The 20,207-nt window shown below is 40.8% G+C and overlaps 1 protein-coding gene across 1 annotated transcript; it reads left to right on the forward strand.

Annotated features, from left to right (window-relative positions):
• Positions 1-3,580: 3,580 nt before the first annotated feature.
• LAP3 (leucine aminopeptidase 3) lies at positions 3,581-19,707 on the forward strand. The gene is made up of 13 exons (XM_087736020.1): positions 3,581-3,733; positions 4,424-4,539; positions 4,882-4,936; positions 7,011-7,116; positions 8,229-8,388; positions 10,973-11,134; positions 12,150-12,308; positions 13,074-13,198; positions 14,560-14,648; positions 16,061-16,163; positions 18,224-18,303; positions 18,979-19,091; positions 19,201-19,707. The coding sequence occupies exons 1-13, from the start codon at positions 3,611-3,613 to the stop codon at positions 19,394-19,396; spliced, it is 1,587 nt and encodes a 528-aa protein (XP_087592146.1). The 5' UTR covers positions 3,581-3,610; the 3' UTR covers positions 19,397-19,707.
• Positions 19,708-20,207: the final 500 nt, after the last annotated feature.

The following is a 20,207-nucleotide window of genomic DNA, read 5'->3' on the forward strand; positions in this document are numbered from 1 at the left end:
TTAAAAGTGTTTTAAGAACACGTCAGGACATACAAAATTCCTTATTTTCTATCTGAAAAGACCGCTTCACAAAAATAGTATTGTAAGGGTCACGTATTTTCAGAATGCCTAAAACCATATTTTAAGTACCCAAATTACTAGTTTTATCACTGAAGTGTGCAGAACGCTCCGTCAAGAAAGTTGCTAGAGTAAGCTGATATTCAACATGTTTGCTGATTAGGCCACTTATTTAGATATTTAAATAAGGAATTAGGAGTTTAACATCTTTGGCCCAAATACTTATTTTCCATACTCTTTTTACTTTGTTTTCATCTGAAGACCAATGAAAACAGATGTTTTATGGAATAAATTCTAGTTTCGTTTGGTATTCTTACAAAATCAGTTTTGCTGCTGTAAAACTCTACTCAAAGTACTCCCAATTTACACAGCAGACTCAAATCATTGTTTACTAAATGCTTCAGCAGTGTATGTGCAACCTCTGTGTGAGGCAAGAAATGAGAATTATTTATGTCCTTCTCAGCACATATGCAGCAAGACCAGCAGACATTTGGCAGTCAGTGGCCTGGTTTCAGAGGAAATATTACTAGCCAAACTCAACCTCCAGAGGTAAGGAGCGGTGTTTGTTACTGTAGCCTGTACCAGCTCTGGTTTTGGCCCTACAAGTTCAGCGGGATTATGAGCGAAGCAGAAATGTGTGAGGGTGCTTCTGCAATAGGCCCTAATAATCTGATTCTTCAAGTTAGTGTTAGCCACTTTTTTTTTTAGGAGCACTAAGTTTTTTTTTTTAGAAGTCCCATAAAAATTTAAGAGATAGCCAGAAGGTTTTGATGAGTCTAGAGCACTTAGAATTCTAGCATAAAGGAGACGCAATAAGGCAGAAAAAAGTGATTCCTAATTTATACCGCCCACTTACTTCACTCTTCTAATTTTAGTGGTCCTTTCACTCAGTCTCTACCCTGGGCCACGACTCCAGGAAGATGGTGCGAGACCCAGTACATGGCCAGGCAGCAAACCACCCCAGTCTGTGGAGGTGCCTTAGATGGTAACAGCACGGTACTGTCCAGAAAACTGTCCACAGAGGCCTCTGTGGTGCCACCACCGCCCCCGCCCAGAAAACGCCGAGTGGCTCTGAAACAGAAGACCTTAAACTGCAGTAGAATTCCACAAGTAGAAAATGAAATATTTGTCATTTGTAATTGTTCTATGAACATATAACTTAGAAGTAGTTGTTGTACAAAAAGATTTACATTGTAACATGTAACTTAGCCTTTACTAAATATAATTATCTTTAGGAAGTGAAAAGGAAGAAGATTTTAAAATCCTCCATATAGAGCGATTGCTTTGGAAATGCTTTTCAGTAATACTGATACGCATGTATTACAACACATTTTTCATACTGCTAATGAACAGCTGAACGCTCCCCAAACTTCCCCCCAAAATAGTTATTGAGTAAGAGCCATGGGACTACTTAGGTAAGGACAAGATTAAAGATTCGTTGGGCTGGATTCCTAGGTAGGTCACAGTAGCTCTGAAAGAACCATTAGAGTGCAGTGTGTCAATAAAGTTAAAGAGGGATAGCTGGGCTGATCAGCTTTTTTATTTCTTGTTTTGAATCTATTCAACAATGAAGCATACTCTGCAGTAACGGTCCAAAAGACTTCTCACGGCAGATGTATGAAGTCTTAGTGTGGGATACGGTAGCTGCATGAGGTGAATGACCAAATAACATTATTAACCAAAGACTGTTTTGTGACTTGTGAGAAAATGGTATTTTCAGTTCACTTTAGAGAACAGAAGTATTACCACGCATGAAGTAAACTGAACAAAACAAATATAAGGCTGAACTAACCTTTCGGCTGCACAGGTTGTCTCAGTTTAAGCACTGCTAAGACACACAGATGGGACAATGCATAGAATATTTGCCCTGGGAAATTTTGTCTGGGGAAAAAAGGTTAAATGCAATCACACATTGTGAAGATGCACAATTACAAAGCACGCCTTAAGGTTAACAACAGGTAAGTCTATCACTTAGACCTTTTCAGCTTTCTCTTGTGCATCATAAAATACTTTGAAAAATGTGGAACTTGATGTAAGTGTGATCTGCTTTATTTACACATTTTCATTTTAGTTATACTTCACATAGCGTATCTAACCATATGCATACTCAACATGTGGAAATGAAGACTTCTTTGGGGGTACTTTTCACTTTGGAAGATTTGAAATACCAAATGAGAACATTTATGAGCAACATCTGCCCAGAACGTTGAAGAGATTATGGGTCAAATCCTATCTTTCCATAAAATTAAAGAAAACTTCATACACCCTCAAAATACCCACTTAATTTGTACATGCAGAACGTACAGAAGCTCCATGCAGGATGTAGAGAAGCTATGGAGCCATTCTTCAAAGAACTAAGAAACTACTCATTGTATCTAAGAGCCCCTCCAAAATAAATGAAGCTAAAAACTAATTACCACTTTGATTCTTTAAATAATGTTACGATTTAATGTTAAAAAATGTAATTTTACAAGATAAATCAAAATAGATGCAATTTCCCTCAGTCATTGTCTCTGAGTGCCACTGTCCTCAGTAAGATATGCTATTTTCCTCTGTACCACTTAAGGGAAAAAGCAGTTAGGTGGGACCTGCAATATCGTGTTAGAGAAGGATAGGCCCAGCTACCCTTCTTCATCCTGTTCTGCTGATGTAACAGTGTAGGGTCAGTTACAGATGTATGGAAAAGCAAACTAATTGTTATACATAGTGCTGTGAGGTCTCAGATTCTCACATATAAAAGTGAATTACTTATAATCTATGTTTCATGTTTCTAAAAAAAAAACAACCCACTAAAAATCTGCATCACTGGACATTAAAATCCAGTGCGTGTTGAGTGCCACTGGAAGTCTGGCTCTTCGTACTGACGATACAATAAATGTCAGCAAACTCCAAACCAGTTCTTTTCCATGCAGTGCTTTTGCTAGAGAAGTGGAAATCTACTTGATTTGAAATCTACATGACGTTACATTCCTGACCCAGTATTCCAGTGTGAATTTTCCTGATAAAATATAACCATAGTCATTCGCATTGGTCTTTTATTTTCACTTACCACATTTTCTTTTTTTTTTTTTTTAAATTTTACTCTGTGATTGTTACTGCTTTCTCTTGGAACCTAATCAAGTCTTCCTAGACAGATGTGGTGATATTTGGCAAGTAAACCACCATCCTACAGGGAAAATAACGTGGATTTGTTGTCCTTGCATTTGCAATACAGCTGTGATTATTTTTTCATAAACCCTTTACGTTTTGGTCTTCCATGTGCAAATTAAATATACCGCGTGCGTACCAGGACGGGTTTTTCAAAGCCCGTGAGGGGGTCCCACCCGCGGCAGCGTGTGCCAGTGCTTCTCCAGAGCACACCCGCTGCGAAACCCAGTCGCCCCGCGTTCATCGCGATACAGAGCCCGGTAGCCGGGCATACCGCGACACGCCGCCTCCCGCTCCCCACGACGCGGCCGTCGAACACCCCCCTGCCGCCCGCCCCGCCCCGCTCGGCGCCGGCCGATGAGGCCGTGGGGGCGGCCTAGGCCGGGCCCGCCTGGCTGCCGCGGCCATGCTGCTGCCCTGCGTGCGGGGGGCGGCTGCGCGCCGCCTGGGAGCGCGGCTGCCCCTGGCCTGCAGCTGCTCGGCGCAGCGGCCCTCGCCGCGGGGCTACGGCCGCGGGGCGGGCGGGAAGGTGAGGGGGCGGCGGGGGGCGCTCCCGCCTGGCGGCGCCTCTTCCTCGGGGCGAGCCGAGGCGGGAGGAGGCGGCCTGGGGCGTCCCTTCCCCCGCCTCGGCCCCGCAGCTCGTGGCCGAGCGGGCCCGGCGCCCAGCGCCGGGGCGGCCGGGTGCTCCCCGGGCCCCGCCCGGGGCTTGGACTCGCAAACCTGCGGCGTCGGGGTGGGCGCCGTGGCTGTGGCGGGGCCGCGGGGGGGCCCTGGGGGCGTTCCCCGCCGGGGCTCCTTCGCCCGCTGCCGGGGCAGAGCCGCCTTCCCCGCCGCCCCGCCGGGTGAGCTTGGGTCGGGAGCGGCGCGGCGCCCCCCGCTCCTCCGGGCTGCGCCTGGCCGCAGAGATGCGCTTGGGGGGAGGGGGAAAAGCCCTCTTTTGTCCTTAAAATGACAGAGTGAAGGAGTTTTTGTCCCTACGCGTTAGGCAAAATGATTGTAACTGTAGTTATACTGTATCTAATTCCTTTTCTACGCTTAAAAGTAGTTGTAGCAGTTTATCCTGGTTTACCAAAGTGTCGCTCTGTGCATCATATTAGATAAATACCTAAACTGAGATGAATATATGCAGCAGTAGCTACGGTTTGAACAGTGTGCTTGATGCCCTTCAGATGGGTCTCTCAATTTCATGTTGTTTACATTAACGCGCATCCTTTTTTAGGGTCTTGTTCTGGGAATCTACTCAAGTGAAAAGGATGAAGGTGCTGCCCAGTTCACGGGTGCAGGAGATGCTTTCGATAGACTTGTGTCTGGGAAGCTGAGAGAACTTCTGTCCGTGTAAGTGTGTGATAAGCTTCTGAAATGGATTAAAGTACCTACAAACACCAATAAGAATGATCTTTTTTATCGTTGTTAGTGTCTGTATCTATACCACTTCTCAGGCTGGTATTTGCTTCTGCCAGGCCAAGCAGTTTGGAGGGGAACTCCTGTGGAAAAACCAGGCACTGAGGAAACAGATGCAAAATGTTGACGGGAACTGTCCGTTTCTGTGAATCGGCGCTGAGCCGAGTGTCCCCGTCCAGTGTTGAGGAGCGCTGCGTGGTTGTGGCGTGAACATAGTACCGTAAGATTTATCACCAATAAGGACTTCTTTATTGAAAGAATCTTTTTGTGTCCTAGATCTGGGCCACCTTTGAAGAAAGGCAAAACACGTGTGTTCCATGGTTTGCATCAGGTATGAATTTGGGATTTTTGTGTGCATAGTGATCGCTGGGTGAGGTTTGCCCTTACATCTTACTTTAAGCTGAGTTCACTGCTGTGCTTGTATAAATGCTCTGCTCTTCTTTCCCCCCTCACCCCTCTCAACAAAAGATGTGGTTCTTATTGAAACCTCCTGTTCTGCACTCCCCACCTTTGCAGGCCCTTACGCACAATCCTGTGCTCCCTCCCCTGTGCTGCAAATTGAGAAGATGTAAACGAGTCTGCTCCAAAGGTGGTGTGCTCTGAGTAAGTGCTTACTGAGTGAGCTGAAGCACAACGGTTTTGGATCAGACTTCTACTGTGCCTCCTGTGTTCAGGAGGAGCGAGTGCACGAGTGTGTACTGGTATGTGCGAGGACCTTCCAGGCGTGACAGTTCTAACACAAGGTAGTCCCATCGTAGGTTTTAATTGGAGGTTTTAAAGTCACGTGCTTGAAACCTCTGAAAACAGGACGTGGGACTGTTCTTCAGGTGGGACTGTTGTCTGCACAGACATGTATATGCGCCAGGGGAAGTTTAGGTTGGATATTAGGAAAAACTTCTTCACCGAAAGGGTGGTCAGGCACTGGAACAGGCTGCCCAGGGAAGTGGTTGAGTCTCCATCCCCGGAGGTATTTAAAAGATGGGTAGACGTGGTGCTTAGGGACATGGTTTAGTGGTGGACTTGGCAGTGCTAGGTTAACGGTTGGACTCGATGATCTTAAGGGTCTTTTCCAACCTTAACGATTCTATGATTCTATGATTCTAAGGGTATGAGATGGGGATTCATCTGCTTAAAGTTAGGCTTTTGGTGCCATTTGGGAAGCCCTAATACATCTAATGCACCTACCTGGAGCTGGCAAATACGGTATGATTTGGGTCTTTTGGCGTAGTAGCTAAAGGCTAGGCAGATGTGTAATATGACGCTAGGTGTCCCTGTATAAGTAACCGAATCTTTCATTAGGGCTATTTAAATGATTTTAAATAAATCAAATCTGTAACGAGTATCACATACCATTCCAATTCCTGTGTGGAGACCCCAGACAGGTGACACCAGACTCAGTAGAAAGGCTCTCAGAAATTTCATGGAAGGTGAGTCCACTGAAGGTCCTGTTATCCCAGTTCTGCATACAGGATGAAGTGAGTAGCAAATCTCTGCAAGAGAAGGCAGTAGAATTTGGCCTTACACCTTTTCTGAGTATGTAAAATAATGATAACTAAAAAAATGTTAACTGAATCACTGATCTTCTGGAAAGCTAACACTAGTTTCAGCATCTTGTGGACTAAAAGACTACCATGGTGTAGCAGTTCGAAAGCTGTTAGATGCTGATAGAGCAGCTATTTGTGATGGAAGGGAAAGCCCAAGGTTAACTTCATTTTTCTTCAGAGCAACGGGAAATCTGTTCACATATATAACCTTGAGTTTTATACAAATTTTACTTTGTTCTTAAAAGGCTCCTTTAATCTTTGTTATTTCTTCCCTTCTGCCTTCCACTTGCAGCTTATAAGGCAAGCGTTTAGTCTGCTGTGCTACATGGCTTTCCTGAGTTCTGGAGCTGTGTACCTCCAGGCAGCTTTGGTTTGTTACCTGGCAAATCATGCCAGCTCAGCTCCTGAGCTGAGCTAATAGGCTCAGCCTTTGAAGTGATTTTATTTCCTTGCACGTAGTACTGTGCCGAAAAAGGTTACGCTTCTCCAGCTCAGTTCTGGCCTTTGTTGCAGCTGCAAAGCTGGATCTGTTTTCAAAGGACTCTTGGACTGGCCCTTAGAATTATCAAGGTTGCCTCATGTTGAACATAAAGCCCAATCTGCTGCAGTACACATAATTAACTGTTAACTGGACAACAGAACAACTGGTTGCATGCCTGTGGCAAACGATTGGGAGTGCAAGACAGCGGCACTGTACTGGTGCTCTTAAGGTAGAAATGGGCGTGTAACGTAGAGGAGGTACTGAACGTATTTTAATGCTCTGCTTGGTTTGCTTTGGAAAGTAAGGTCTTTTTTAACAACTCTCTGCTGCGGCTGTCACAATGAGGAAAGCGAATCCATTTGTGTGTCGGCTTTATCTAGGACTTCCCGAGTGTGGTTGTAGTTGGCTTGGGTAAGAAGAATGCTGGAGTAAATGACCAAGAAAACTGGAATGAAGGCAAAGAAAATATTCGTGCAGCTGTTGCAGGTTAACTATTTTTAAATTTTCTTAAACATTTTGTCTATAAAACTATTGCGATGGTGCAGAATGTTCCGATTTGAAGAATGAGCCTAGATACGATTTTGTTTTGAAATGCAAAAGCTACTGCAAGGTTTGGTGAATGCATTTACTTGTCACTGATATTCATTAAGCTTTCCCCTAGCAAGGAAGGAGTTACAGGGCATGTAAATCAATCTGCAGACAGGTAACTCTAGTTAGTTATACCGAGTAACTTTCCTAAACAGTGCGATATTGAAAAGGCACTTGCTTAATTACTACTGTTTTGAAGCCTGAGAGCATCACTGATTCACTTTATGCTCACACTGTACTTAAGTATGCACATACATTTACTTTTGTCACTTAGTTCGTAACTGAGATATCTGTGTTATAAAACGGTATCTTTCATAACATCAGTAGTATGATTCAGTGTGTTATCTGTCACAGGCAGAGGAGGCCTCTCTGTCTTAATGAAGGATGACTGCTGCATCCACGTGTGTATAAAACAAGAATAAAAAGAGTTCTCACCGCAGAGTTTGTAATCTAAGACTGGAGGTCAGTCATACCTGTATGACAGCTGTATGTCCAAAGTGCTAGCCCATGTTGTCTCACCAACTGCCAAAACATTGTTAAATTATTTGGGTACAAAATAGAATTTATGGACTATTTTTTGTTTGTTTTGTATATAAAAGTGTGTATAAACTAATTTGGAAGAAAAGAGGAGTCACGTTCTTAGCAAAAAACTAAATTACAGCAAACTTCTGATACCTGTAGATAGTCATAATCCATAGCACTCCAGAATGATACAGCTTCTCTTTGATATAAATGAATCAGAACAACTGTGGACTTTCCTTTTTATTCTTGTGAAATGTCTTAATCATTACAATTCATCAAGTGACATTATTAGTCAAAATTTGTCAGTATATGGTCATTAGCATTTTTAATTATTCTACTGCCTGACCTTTTAAACTGATTTACTTATAAACTCAGATATCTTGAGTTAAATTTTTTTTTCCCTTGAAATGTCATATTGATCACCTCAGACACCTGTTTTGCTGTTCTGTATTATACTCGGCCTACTACTTCTGTCCTGTATTTTTCAGTTGGATGTAGACAGATCCAAGACCTGGAGATCCCTTCTGTTGAAGTAGACCCCTGTGGAGATGCTCAAGCAGCTGCAGAAGGCGCTGTCCTTGGATTGCATGAATATAATGAGCTGAAGCAAAAAAAGAAACCTGTAGTTACTCCTCAGCTTCATGGAAGGTGATGGCAAAAGGAAAGCTTGCCTATTTTTTTATCTGTTTGTTTATTTATTTATAAAACTGTGTGCATGCTTGTGCATGAGAAAAACACAAAAATGAAAGAACAGGGCTAGCAGCAATATCCCTCTGAAGTCTTCCTACTCCTTTGCATTTCCTGAAGTATTTTACATCTCAAGTGTATTTATAGTGTTTGCTCCATGTATTTCGTTAGTATGCCATGTTCTGAAGCTAAGGGTAAACAAATGCTGCTTCACAGAAAAGAAGGCCCAGGATAAAAATAAAAGTAAAAAATGACTTGAAGCGTAGTTGTGGCGTAAGAGGACTTTTGTTGATATTGCGTGCCAAAATTGTGGAGCAATGAATAAATGAATAAATCCTTTTGAGAATCGCGAAATTCTAATTGATACCAGACCATGCCATGATGGATAGGCTTTACATAGTTCAGTTATTACATTTTCTTTCACAGAATATAATGCAAGAAGAGAAGCTTGGGTGCTTCTGGCCTCTCAATAGACATCACTGTTACTTGAGTGCAGAAAGTAATATCAGAGCTTTTGGTTCCAGAACAAAGTTTTATTAATCCCCTTTTACTGTATCAGAGTGGACTTTGGACTTTCCATATAGGATATTCTGTCACGCAGAGGAGAGGTATTTCCTGTATGTTCTTTATACAGGAACAAGTCCTTCCTTATGAGGAAGTTAGTGAAATAAAACAAAAACCTCTCAATTTAAGCATGTCTTGATGAGCTACATGCAACACTCTTCCCATTTGGTAACACAGCAGATAGTTTGGGAGCCAATTATATTAAATAAACATTTCCTGAAAACATAGATGGTCCTATCACCACTTATGACACTGGAAGTAATTTATGTATAGAATAATTTAGGTTGGAAAGGACATCTGGAGGTCAGCTAGTCCAGCTGCAACTTGGATTGGGGATAACCTGGAAGTTACAGACAATTTTAGAGCTCGATCAGGTTGATCAGGCCTTTGTCTAGTCCAGTTTTGAATATCTCCTCAGATGGAAATTCCACAACCTTACTGGGCCATCTGTTCTAGCACTTAACTACACTCATGGTGAATTTTTTTTTCTTTATGTCCTATTGCAGTTTCCCACATTGAATCTTGAGCCCATTGTCTTACTGTGCAGCTCTGAGATGTGTCTGTCTTCATCTTCTCTGTACACCCTATTTAAGGGTAGAGGAAAGACTGCAATTAGACCTTTCCTAAATTTTTCTTCTCTAGGTGAAATAAACCTAATTCTCTTAGCTTCTCCTCATATGCCATGTGCTCTAGGTCCCTAACCCTCTTAGGGGCCCTCCTTTGGATTTTCTCCAGTTTATCAGTATTTGTCCTGATATATTTCCTTCCCATTCTTAAAGATGAGGACTTGTCCTTTTCCAATAATCAGAGACCACATCCAGTTACCATGACCTTTCAAACTGAAAGAGACCAGGCTTGCAATGATCCCAGCCAGCTCCCTCAGCACCCCCAGATATACCCTGCCTGCTACCAAGGACTTCTGTGTGTCCGGCTTCCTTAAACAGTCCCAAGTCTTATCTTCCTCTGCCATGGGTAGTACCTTTCTTCCCCAAACTCTGTTACTAAGCTCAAAGAACTGGGGAATCTGGAAGCAGACTTTAATAATTATTAAGAGTGATGCAAAGCAGGCATTGAGAACTTCAGTCTTCTCAGTGTTCACTCGATTGCCTGCCCCATTTTGCAATGGGACAGCATTATCCCTGACCTTCCATTTGCTGATGATGTACCTGTGGAAGTCCTCTTGTTGCCTTTCCCACTTCTTGCCGGTTTCAGTGTTGGCTGAGATTTGGCTTCTTAATTCCATCCCTCCATATTCCGGCAATGTTTCTATACTCCTCCTGCATTCCTTCTTCACTGTGTTGCTCTTCTGAGAGGCAGAATCCCACTTAATGCCCTGCTTTGTGATTCTTTTAAAGCAAGTAAGCCTTTCAGTTCTGTCCCAGTAAAATGAAAGGTTTTGTACTGGTAGTGTTGCAAAGTAACCAGAGAGACATCCCCAATTCCTATGCAGGCAGCTCTTCAAACGTTTGCTCTGTCGTTCATTAGTGAAATGTCTTGAGTGTACTGTGAAATGAGATCCAAATTCCACTCTTATCACATAATCATATTTCAGTAAAGTGAAGAACAGAATTGGAGGCTTTATATGGTAAATAAAATCTTTCAGGGCTGTTATAATTAATGCGATTACAAATTTTGGAAGGGATATTAAACCTTGTGCTTAAGGATTTAAGCCAGTCTCTGACTAGTAGTAAGGATTAGCACAAGACCTAATGTATTAGACAGATAATTTTACATCTGTCTGCTCTATGATTTTTCTAGCTTTCTGTGAAGCATTTGGCACTGACTAGAACCAGAGATGAGCGACTAGACTAGATGCACCTTGGATACCATCCTAAATTCCTTGTAGTAAGATTACTACGACATTCTTAATTGCCCCAAATTAATGATACCGCATTTTCAAACAGGAGAGAACAGATGGATGCTGACAACATCTTACTTTTGCAAATGTTTATGATTCTGATTATTGTATGGTGTTGTTTAGTGCTGAAAGTGAAGCCTGGCAAAAAGGTGTTGTCTACGCTGAGGGTCAGAACCTCGCTCGGTACCTTATGGAGGCTCCAGCTAATTATATAACTCCAATCAAATTTGCCGAACATATTGAACAGAGGCTCAGAAGTTTCAGCAATGTGAAGGTCCACATAAGGTAAATTCCATTTAAAAGATTCCTCTATAGGGTAAGATACTTTCCAGGCTGTTCAAATCTGCAGCAGGCTCTCACTGTCACTCTGCCACTGCAGCTGACAAAAGCAGGGGAAGTGTTTGGCAAAAAGGTATGAGGGGTGCCCAGACTGCAAGCTACTCTCAGGATTAGAAGGGGAGCTTCTAGTTTGCAGAGTAAGCAGGATACTTTGACACAGTAAAATGATTAACTGTCAATTAGCCAGGCAGTCAATTACTGCCTAATTGACACATGTGCTGTGAAAGAGGAAGCCTGATGAAGATTCAGTGAATAGAGGGCAAATACTAGGGCTAATACCTTTTGTTTTTTTCCCCAAGTGGCTTATATATATCTTTGCTTTTTTGTTTGGGTATGATAATTAAGCATCCTCTATTTATTGCTGTTATTGTTGGTTTGTTGGGTTTTTTTTTTTTAACTTCTAAAAATGTTGAGATGGAGTCCTAAAAGCCCTTGCAATTGAATTTGCACAGCTAATGCTTCTGGCCTTGGCATTTCTAGTTACTGCACTTCAGTGGAAATGGGCTAACTGGTTATGCAGGTGTTGGAGGCTGTTTTGTTGAAAAGCGAAAGACTGAGGGATATCGACTTTGCCTATAGTTAACCATGTTGGTAGCAGAAAGCTGAACTGTAACCTGCTGCAATATTGTTGCTCCATATGCCTTCAGAGACTACAGCCTGATGGGCAAGTGAAAGTTTAGTGTTCCTGATGCAGGAAGTGTAGACTGGTTGTTGCTTGTTTTGTTGTTGTTGTGGTTTTTTTTTTTAAACAAGGCAAAACAAAAACCAAGCAGCAACTTTGAGGCAGTATATTTCTGTTTCACAGGCTGGATTTAAATGACAGTTTCCAAAATAACTAACTAAAATGGGATTAATAGTTTGTGTACAAACCTTCAAGAGTTGTGATCTCCTAAAAACAAACAAACAAAATCACCTTAGTCAAAGTGTTCAATTACAAAAAAAATATGTATTTCTGTTACAGACCGGAGTCTTGGATAGCAACACAACAGATGGGAGCATTCCTGAGTGTAGCTAAGGGTTCGGCTGAACCTCCCATCTTTCTGGAGATTCACTATTTAGGTGGTACTAATACAAATGACTCCCCGTTGGTATTTGTAGGAAAAGGAGTTACATTTGACAGGTATGTATGCTAATATTTTAATGACTAAAGGGGCGAAAATGCCTTCTTGTTATTCATGTTCAATGGGGAGATGCTTTTTCTTTGCTCAATACATCTTTCAATGCCATTCCAGTGAACTTGCCCTACATAACAGACTGTGCTGCCTTTTCTGGGGAGAAGACAAGCTTGAGTGATTGGAGAAAGTAGGAATTTTTATACCCCTGTCTTGTAAGGGCAAAATGGAAATTCAAGGGAAAAGAAAACAAAGAACTTGCTGGTTTTTTGGGTTTTTTGGCCTGAGCAAACCTTTGGATGAAGAATTTACATGTTTAGAATTGCAGTCTGTCACTGGACATCTAGATCATGCTTAAGGAAGGAGAAAATAGTTCATTCTTTGCAGCAGTTCCTTATAATGGCTTTTCATGTCACATAACTACCGAAGAATTTATCAGTCCGTTCCCCTTCCGTATGTTGATTTTACTAAGTGCGCTATTTTGTTCTTGTTTTGTGCTCTTTTGCTGTTATAAAGATCATTGAGTTAGTCCACTGCAGATTACTTGGATTTTTATGGCATCTTAATGATGAGGAAAGAATTCAGGGGCATATTTTATCTGAAATGAAAACCCAGATACCTTGCTTTCAGCGTGTTTGTTAGGGTGTTGCAGGAATATCTGAAAACACTTTTACTGGTATTTCGTGCTAAAACATACCAACAGACAGAATATTATCAGTGTATGCAACTTCGAACTCCTACATGTTGGATGAGATCTGTTCTGTTTATTGCAGTGGTGGCATTTCACTGAAGCCATCATCAGGTATGGATGCGATGAGAGCAGATATGGGAGGGGCAGCAACTGTCTGTTCAGCCATTGTGACAGCAGCAACTTTAAATCTGCCTCTTAACATAATTGGTAAGTATGTTTCTGTAAGAATCCAAAAATCTTACTTTTACAAGATCTCTTTTTGACAAAGTCATTTTCTAGTATCAGCAGTGGTAACGGTCTTACAGAAATGCCATGGACTCTTGCAGACTTATTTGTCTTATTCCCTTGCTCAGCTTCTCTTCCATTTTTACTTGCATATCAAAAATCACTAGCTTTGCTTGAATAAATATTTCAACACTCAATTAAAATTTTGAAGGCATAATTTTTAGCTCTTAGGTGAGAAACGATTGTCAATAAACTTATTTTCAACATTTTTTTCAGAAGTTCTGATCCTTCATTACAAGAAGGAATGTGGATATCTGTAAAAGAAATTAAAAATGAAAAGCAGTTAGCTGAGTGTTTGCCACAGCTCAACTGGAAGAGGGATCAGCTCTTGTTTCCTTAGGTGACACGCTCAGCAAACAAAAAAGCCCAGTCTGCTGATACTGGTTTTAAGTACAAGCAATGCTTATTTTTGCTGCAGAAATGTTGCACAGCTCAAATTAAATGACCTGGTTCAGGAACTGTGGCAAAACCAGTTGGTGATGACATGCAATCCATTCTAGGGTAAATTTTATGTTTGAGAACCTTGACTTTCAGGAAACTAGTATTTTAGTCACTTCTATGCTTCAACCAGTAGAGGGCAGCGAAACACACATCCTCATGACATTCCTCACTTAAAAGTATGCAATGGAAAGGGCTAAATCAGTGGAGCAAAAGTCTGTGTACAGAATCCCACTGAAAAGTGGTGGTCCACAGTTAGCTTATTCCTTGTGCCAGGAGGAGGTTTTTCCTAGGAATGGTGGAGTGCGTTTCATCCCCTTACCCCATTCATAGTTGGGGTTTTGATGCTGACCCTCTTTTTTGCTCATCGCTATTTGCTCTTCTCATGGTTGGAGTTCTATGGCGAGCCCTTGGTCCCCTCTTGGCGTTACACAATGTTTATTTACCATGAGCAGAGCTTGAATGGCTCAGAGTGTTAATTCGAGAAGTTTTTAATTTCAGAAAGAAAGAAATCCTTTTAGATTTGACTAATTATTAATATATGGAAGACATAAGATGATATTTGTTGCTCCACTGATCTCACTTGTCTGGGCATAAAGTAGAAGTAAATCCTAGTGGTAAGATGGTGTAAGTGAGAGAATATGGTGGTGCCACATGCAGAGGAATTTCCCTGATTGAAAGCTGGACCATGTGTCTTTCAGTAACCAGGAAAATTTGGATTTTGAGCATAAAGTCAAGATGAGAATAGTACTGTTTTCTTAAGGATGTGTTTGGTTTTTTCCTAAGTGTTTTCTATGCATCCTTTCTGAGAAAGAAACTAGTAATGCGCTTTTCTTCTCTCTGAGGTTTGACACCCCTCTGTGAAAATATGCCCAGTGGTAAGGCAAACAAGCCTGGGGATGTAGTTAGAGCGAAGAATGGAAAAACAATACAGGTATGCATGTGAAACTTGGAGTTTGAATACTTTCAGTGAACTGGTTTAATCAGTCAAGTTATATGACTGCAGTCAGCGTACGTGTTTGAAAAGACCCTTTAAAAAGATAAGCAGTGAAACTGTACTGGTTTTAAAAATGTAAGAAGCATGTTATTAATTAGAAATTGCTATCATAGGATTCTTTCAAATATAAATATACATTGAAGAGATTAGACATGTTTTATAAATTGCTAGGAAGAGCTGAAAAGTGTGGTCACTTACTGAACATAGTAGAAAATCTTGTTTTAGCACAAGAGCTTGTTACAGTGCTCATAAACATAGGTTCTCAGTCAGAATGAATAACATATTAATCGCTTCCAGCAGACCGTTCAGGACACTTCCCTGCTATCTGCAGCAAGACATAAGAGTATTAGTTTCCTGCTGACGTAACCAAGGTGTTTACCCTGCCAAGCTGCTCTCTACAATCAGAACTCTGAGTCATAGGGGCTGTTCGTTCAAAGGAGCTTGCCAAATCAGTACCCAAAATACATATTTCATATTTAATCCAAACTGTTCCATACTCATCTCATAGATTAAATGATACTGAAAGTCATTGTGCTGTAGACCACTGATTTCCTGCAGAAGTAGATGGCTTAATCAATATTTCTCTCTGGATTTCTGTGATTCTGCCACCTTTGACTTGCTGAACCTTCCAGTTCCTTGAGGTTATTTTCCCAAAACCGAGTGCAGTTGTCCTCTGCTTTCAGGGAAAAGACTGGGTACATATTCCCCCCACCAAGGAGAAATTTGCAAGAAAGTGCTGGTAGCTCAGAGCACATAATGCAATTAGTCTTGCAGAATTCATAATGAATTTTCCCTGAAAGGGGAAAGGAGCAGAGAGGCTATTTTTTTTTTTATTTTTTTTTTTAAGAGGGAAGAAGTTTCAAGATCCAAAGAGAAAGCAGTATAACAATGAATTGTTTCCAGGCATGCATCTGTGCTTCTTTGTGGTACCCTCTCCTCCTTTCTGGTTTCCATTGGCCAGATGTCTGTGCCTGCTTAGCAGCAGCCCCTGGGATTCCTGGGGCTTTGCTGGGAATGGTACCTAGTCCCCTGCACTCCACTGGGGCACCTCTCCAGCCTCCAGGCTCTTCTGAGGAGCCAGCAGCACAGAGGCCCAGCGTGCAGAGGAGGCTGCAGTGCTGATAGATGACCTCAGCTACAGATATGCTTTTATTTTATAAACATAACTGTATATCAATGATATCTTTTCTCCTTTTTTTAGTTTGAGTAATTTTGATTACCTGAAGTGCCTAGAGCCTGTGACAGTGCCTGTACAGTCTGACACCTATTTAAGATAGTATGTAAGAAACAAGTCAGTGAAAGGGATGTTTTCAGTAGTTAATGTGTTTTTACTAATTTTGCACCTGAAGGTGGATAACACAGATGCAGAAGGAAGACTGCTGTTAGCTGATGCTCTCTGTTATGCCCACAATTTTAATGCAAGGGCTATTGTGAATGCTGCAACATTAACAGGTAAGCAGTCTCCCTTCCCAGCTCATTTTGCAAGTCAGTTCTTTGTTACTCTCGTTAATTGGGCTGTGGATTTGTTGCACTATATATATAAAGCCAACCTGAATTCGAAAGCAAGTGAGATGATTTTACATGTTGCAGGAGAACAGCTCGCACAGTTTATGCTCTAACGACTTGTACAGCTGCACCGTGTCCCTAGGACTGGGGAGGGTACTGGCATGCAGGGTACACGCACAACAACGCTAAGAAGAGCGGGGAAAACCTACGCAGACTTTGATGTTACTGCACAATGTTTCCCAGTGCTTCCATTTCTGAGCTAAGCCTTTCCAGCACCCGGGGCTGTGTGATGCAGAGACACTGGCGTGGCTGTGGAAGAATCCTGCCAGGTCCATATGGCACTGGCCATACTGGGGCCAAAAGAGCTTCTTTGTGAACAGCTTCCTGAGTGCCTGAGCTCTGACCTACCCAGCACCAGTCCTCCCATTGTGGGAGCTAGCTCAGGGCTGCATGATTCTGAATAACAGCATAGGAGAGTTGTTGTCATCTTCCCAGGAATTTCCTGGACTGAAGTTTCTCTTATTTTATGTGCAGTTTGCCTACTTTCTGGCATAATAAAATGTGCTTTAATTGTTTCATCTCTGCAGTTGTATATGAATGAGGTTATAATTTTAAATTTAAAAACAGCATTGTGTATGCGTCTCATGAACTGCAGTAACAAGCTGTCATGGGTGAAGAAGTGACTGCAGCTGAAATGACAGCATACGTGGTTCAGACAGGAGTCCACTGTGTTGCTTAATGAATATGCTAAGCAAAGTAATTATCTTTCTATATATTCTCTACTAGTGCTTTAAATTATGTTCCATCAGTTTTACTAGTTCAAATGCTGTGGAAAATTTCAATAGACAGAAGGGAAGCCGATTTTGAGATCGTTGGCTTGTATAAAATGATTCCCACATAAAGGGCACAATAGGAGGAGTTTACTCCCACTATAGGTTATTCCATGCTTGGGATCCTTAGGCACCAAGCAGGAAGGAGGAGAGCCCCTGTAGAAATTTCTTTGACGTATCATTTTTTTTCTTCTTTTTTTTCTTCTTTTTTTCTTCTTTTTTTTCTTCTTTTTTTCTTCTTTTTTTCTTCTTTTTTTCTTCTTTTTTTCTTCTTTTTCCTTCTTTTTCCTTCTTTTTTCCTTCTTTTTTCCTTCTTTTTTCTTTCTTTCTTCCTTCTTTTTTCCTTCTTTTTTCCTTCTTTTTTCCTTCTTTTTTCCTTCTTTTTTCCTTCTTTTTCCTTCTTTTTTCCTTCTTTTTTCCTTCTTTTTTCCTTCTTTTTTCCTTCTTTTTTCCTTCTTTTTTCCTTCTTTTTTCCTTCTTTTTTCCTTCTTTTTTCCTTCTTTTTTCCTTCTTTTTTCCTTCTTTTTTCCTTCTTTTTTCCTTCTTTTTTCCTTCTTTTTTCCTTCTTTTTTCCTTCTTTTTTCCTTCATCTCACTGAGGATTGAGTGTTGGCATTAGACAAGCAGTTCTGTGGCATCAAATAAATATGTGTGTAGTCCCTCTGGTTTAGGCATGGTTTAGTATTTTGGTAAGGATTATTTTCATTTAAAGTAAATTCACATACGCTGTGCAAAAAATCTATGCAAGTGAAATTCACAAAAGGGAAAGTACCAGCTCAGAATTGTAGAGGTCTATAAATTGGGAAAAAACCCACTTGCATTTTTCTATATGGAAACAATACAATTTAGGGTTTTTTTTGAGAAGACACTGTTATTGCTGAATACATTATATTAGAAATATTGCTAAGAAACATCAAGCTGAAAACAGAAAATCTAGTTTCATGAGATACAGGATATAATTTTTATGAATTGTTGTCCTGTTAGATTATATAAATGTTTTAACAATGCTTAAACTTAAAAATGCAAGTGTACTAAAATCTTTATTTTTTTGCAGACTTTAGAAATTACTGATAATGGGAATTAAAGATGTAAACTTCTGTGAGCAGTCAGGATGCAGAGGAATAGCTCAGGTCCACTTTTGCCTTTGTTGTATAACCTTGAAGGTGTATTTCTCTAGGTGCCATGGATGTTGCATTGGGGTCTGCTGCGACTGGAGTGTTCACAAACTCATCTTGGCTTTGGACTCACCTTTATGAGGTAGGCCATCTGCATTATTATTAAATCATAATAATAATTCAGTAGTAGCTGTTGTTATTTAAAAGTTAGTGCATTACTGAAAGTCTTACTTTATGCAAATCTAAAAGGTACGTTATTACAATTTGACATCTTGTAGGAATGGTGTCAGTACTGTATTTAATTGAAAGTAATTAATTTTGACTATTAATTACTAGCTCTTTAGTGAGGTTTAATATCACACAGCAAACAGCATGTACATCATCTCAAGGATCTGCATCTTCTGATAACTTACTGCACATGCATAAGCTCGGGACTACTGACAATAGTTAGTTCATGTTAAAAAGGTAATTGATCTTGTTTAACAACACTGAGACAGAAATTCAGAGAAGCCTCGTGAGTGGCTGAAGCGTGATGGCTAAAGGAAGTCTCTGAAGGGAAGGATTTGTGTTGTCAGGAAAAAAAAAAATTAAAAATAAAAAAGCAGTCTTTAGATTTTGCCTTTTGACTAACAGTAAAGTACCTAAAAAGTAGGATTCACTGTTTTGTTTTGCAGTATATTTCCAAATACCTAATATTATATTGGGCTGAAGATTTTCAGACTGATCAAAGCTAAACAAAAATAAGCATGCATGATACCAGGGCTTATAAATGCAGTTTAAGAAAAATTTGCCAAAACTATCACTGTTTCTTTTTCAGGCCAGCATTTTGACAGGAGACAGAGTTTGGAGAATGCCTCTTTTTGAACATTACACAAAACAAGTAACAGACTGTCCTCTTGCAGATGTCAGTAACATTGGAAAGTACAGCAGGTAAGATGTACCAATATCCTTCGTGTGCCCCTTTCTTTCAGTGTATTTGTTTAATGTTTGTGCTGTTTGTGTTGCTTTAGAAACAATACAATTTTTCTGCTTCCCACAGAGCTGGAGGAGCGTGCACAGCTGCTGCATTCCTGAAGGAATTTGTGACTGCCTCTCACTGGGCTCATTTAGATATAGCTGGTGTGATGTCGAATAAAGATGAGGTGCCCTATCTTCGAAAAGGCATGGCAGGGCGGCCTACAAGAACGCTAGTAGAGTTTGCGGCTCGCTTAAGTCAAGACAGTCACAATACCTAATAAAATACTTATTCTAAAATCATCCACTCTGCCTTAAGAAAAAAAAAATCTTAAAAAGTATGATTCATAAATGAATGCCCCAAGCATGTTTTCTCTATGGCAATGAGCTACAAATGCATTTTATAAATCATTACTGGGGTAAGAATATGTCACCTTTGAGATTTGTCATTCCATATTATGCAGTTTAAAATAAAAAATATTCTGTTTGAACTATTTGAGATATTTAATACCAAAACGTGATGGTGGAAAACATCTGAACTCCTATTTTATATGTAAGCATTATTGCAAACAATAAATCTTTTATTTGGGTATGTGTGTTTTGATGGAGAGAGAATTAACAGTAGATGGAGATCATAGCTGTGCCTCAGTTTTGGGTGAATCGTAGGTGGTGTGAAAGGAAACTCTGTGAAGTTGCTATAAAAACGCCATTCTAACATTTTGCCTTAGAAAACCTAAAACTGCTCTTTGTGTGTATTGAGGTACAAATGGTGCACCATCAGACTTTTTAGGCTGTTGCAATTGGTGTGATTAGCATGGCTTCCACACTAAGTTATGTAGCGAGTCTTAAACAAGTGCCAACAAGAGCGTATCTTGTACCTGTTTTACAGAAAGTAATGAATGCAAAGAGGGGTTTGGTGGGGGAACCTGCCACCATCTCACATGATTTCTGTCATCCTGCTGCTTCCCGCCTTCACTGGCTCGAGGCTGTCGGGCTGCAAGCAGGGACAGTATTCCCCGGATCAGTTCAAACGTCAGACTTAACACTTACAACGTGGGGCAAGGTTTTCTTGAGAATGTGGGGGATCCAGGC

This window comes from Nipponia nippon, unplaced genomic scaffold, assembly GCF_047370975.1.
Source record: "Nipponia nippon isolate SJK-2023a ecotype South Korea unplaced genomic scaffold, ASM4737097v1 scaffold_6, whole genome shotgun sequence".
Classification (NCBI taxonomy): Eukaryota; Metazoa; Chordata; class Aves; order Pelecaniformes; family Threskiornithidae; genus Nipponia; species Nipponia nippon.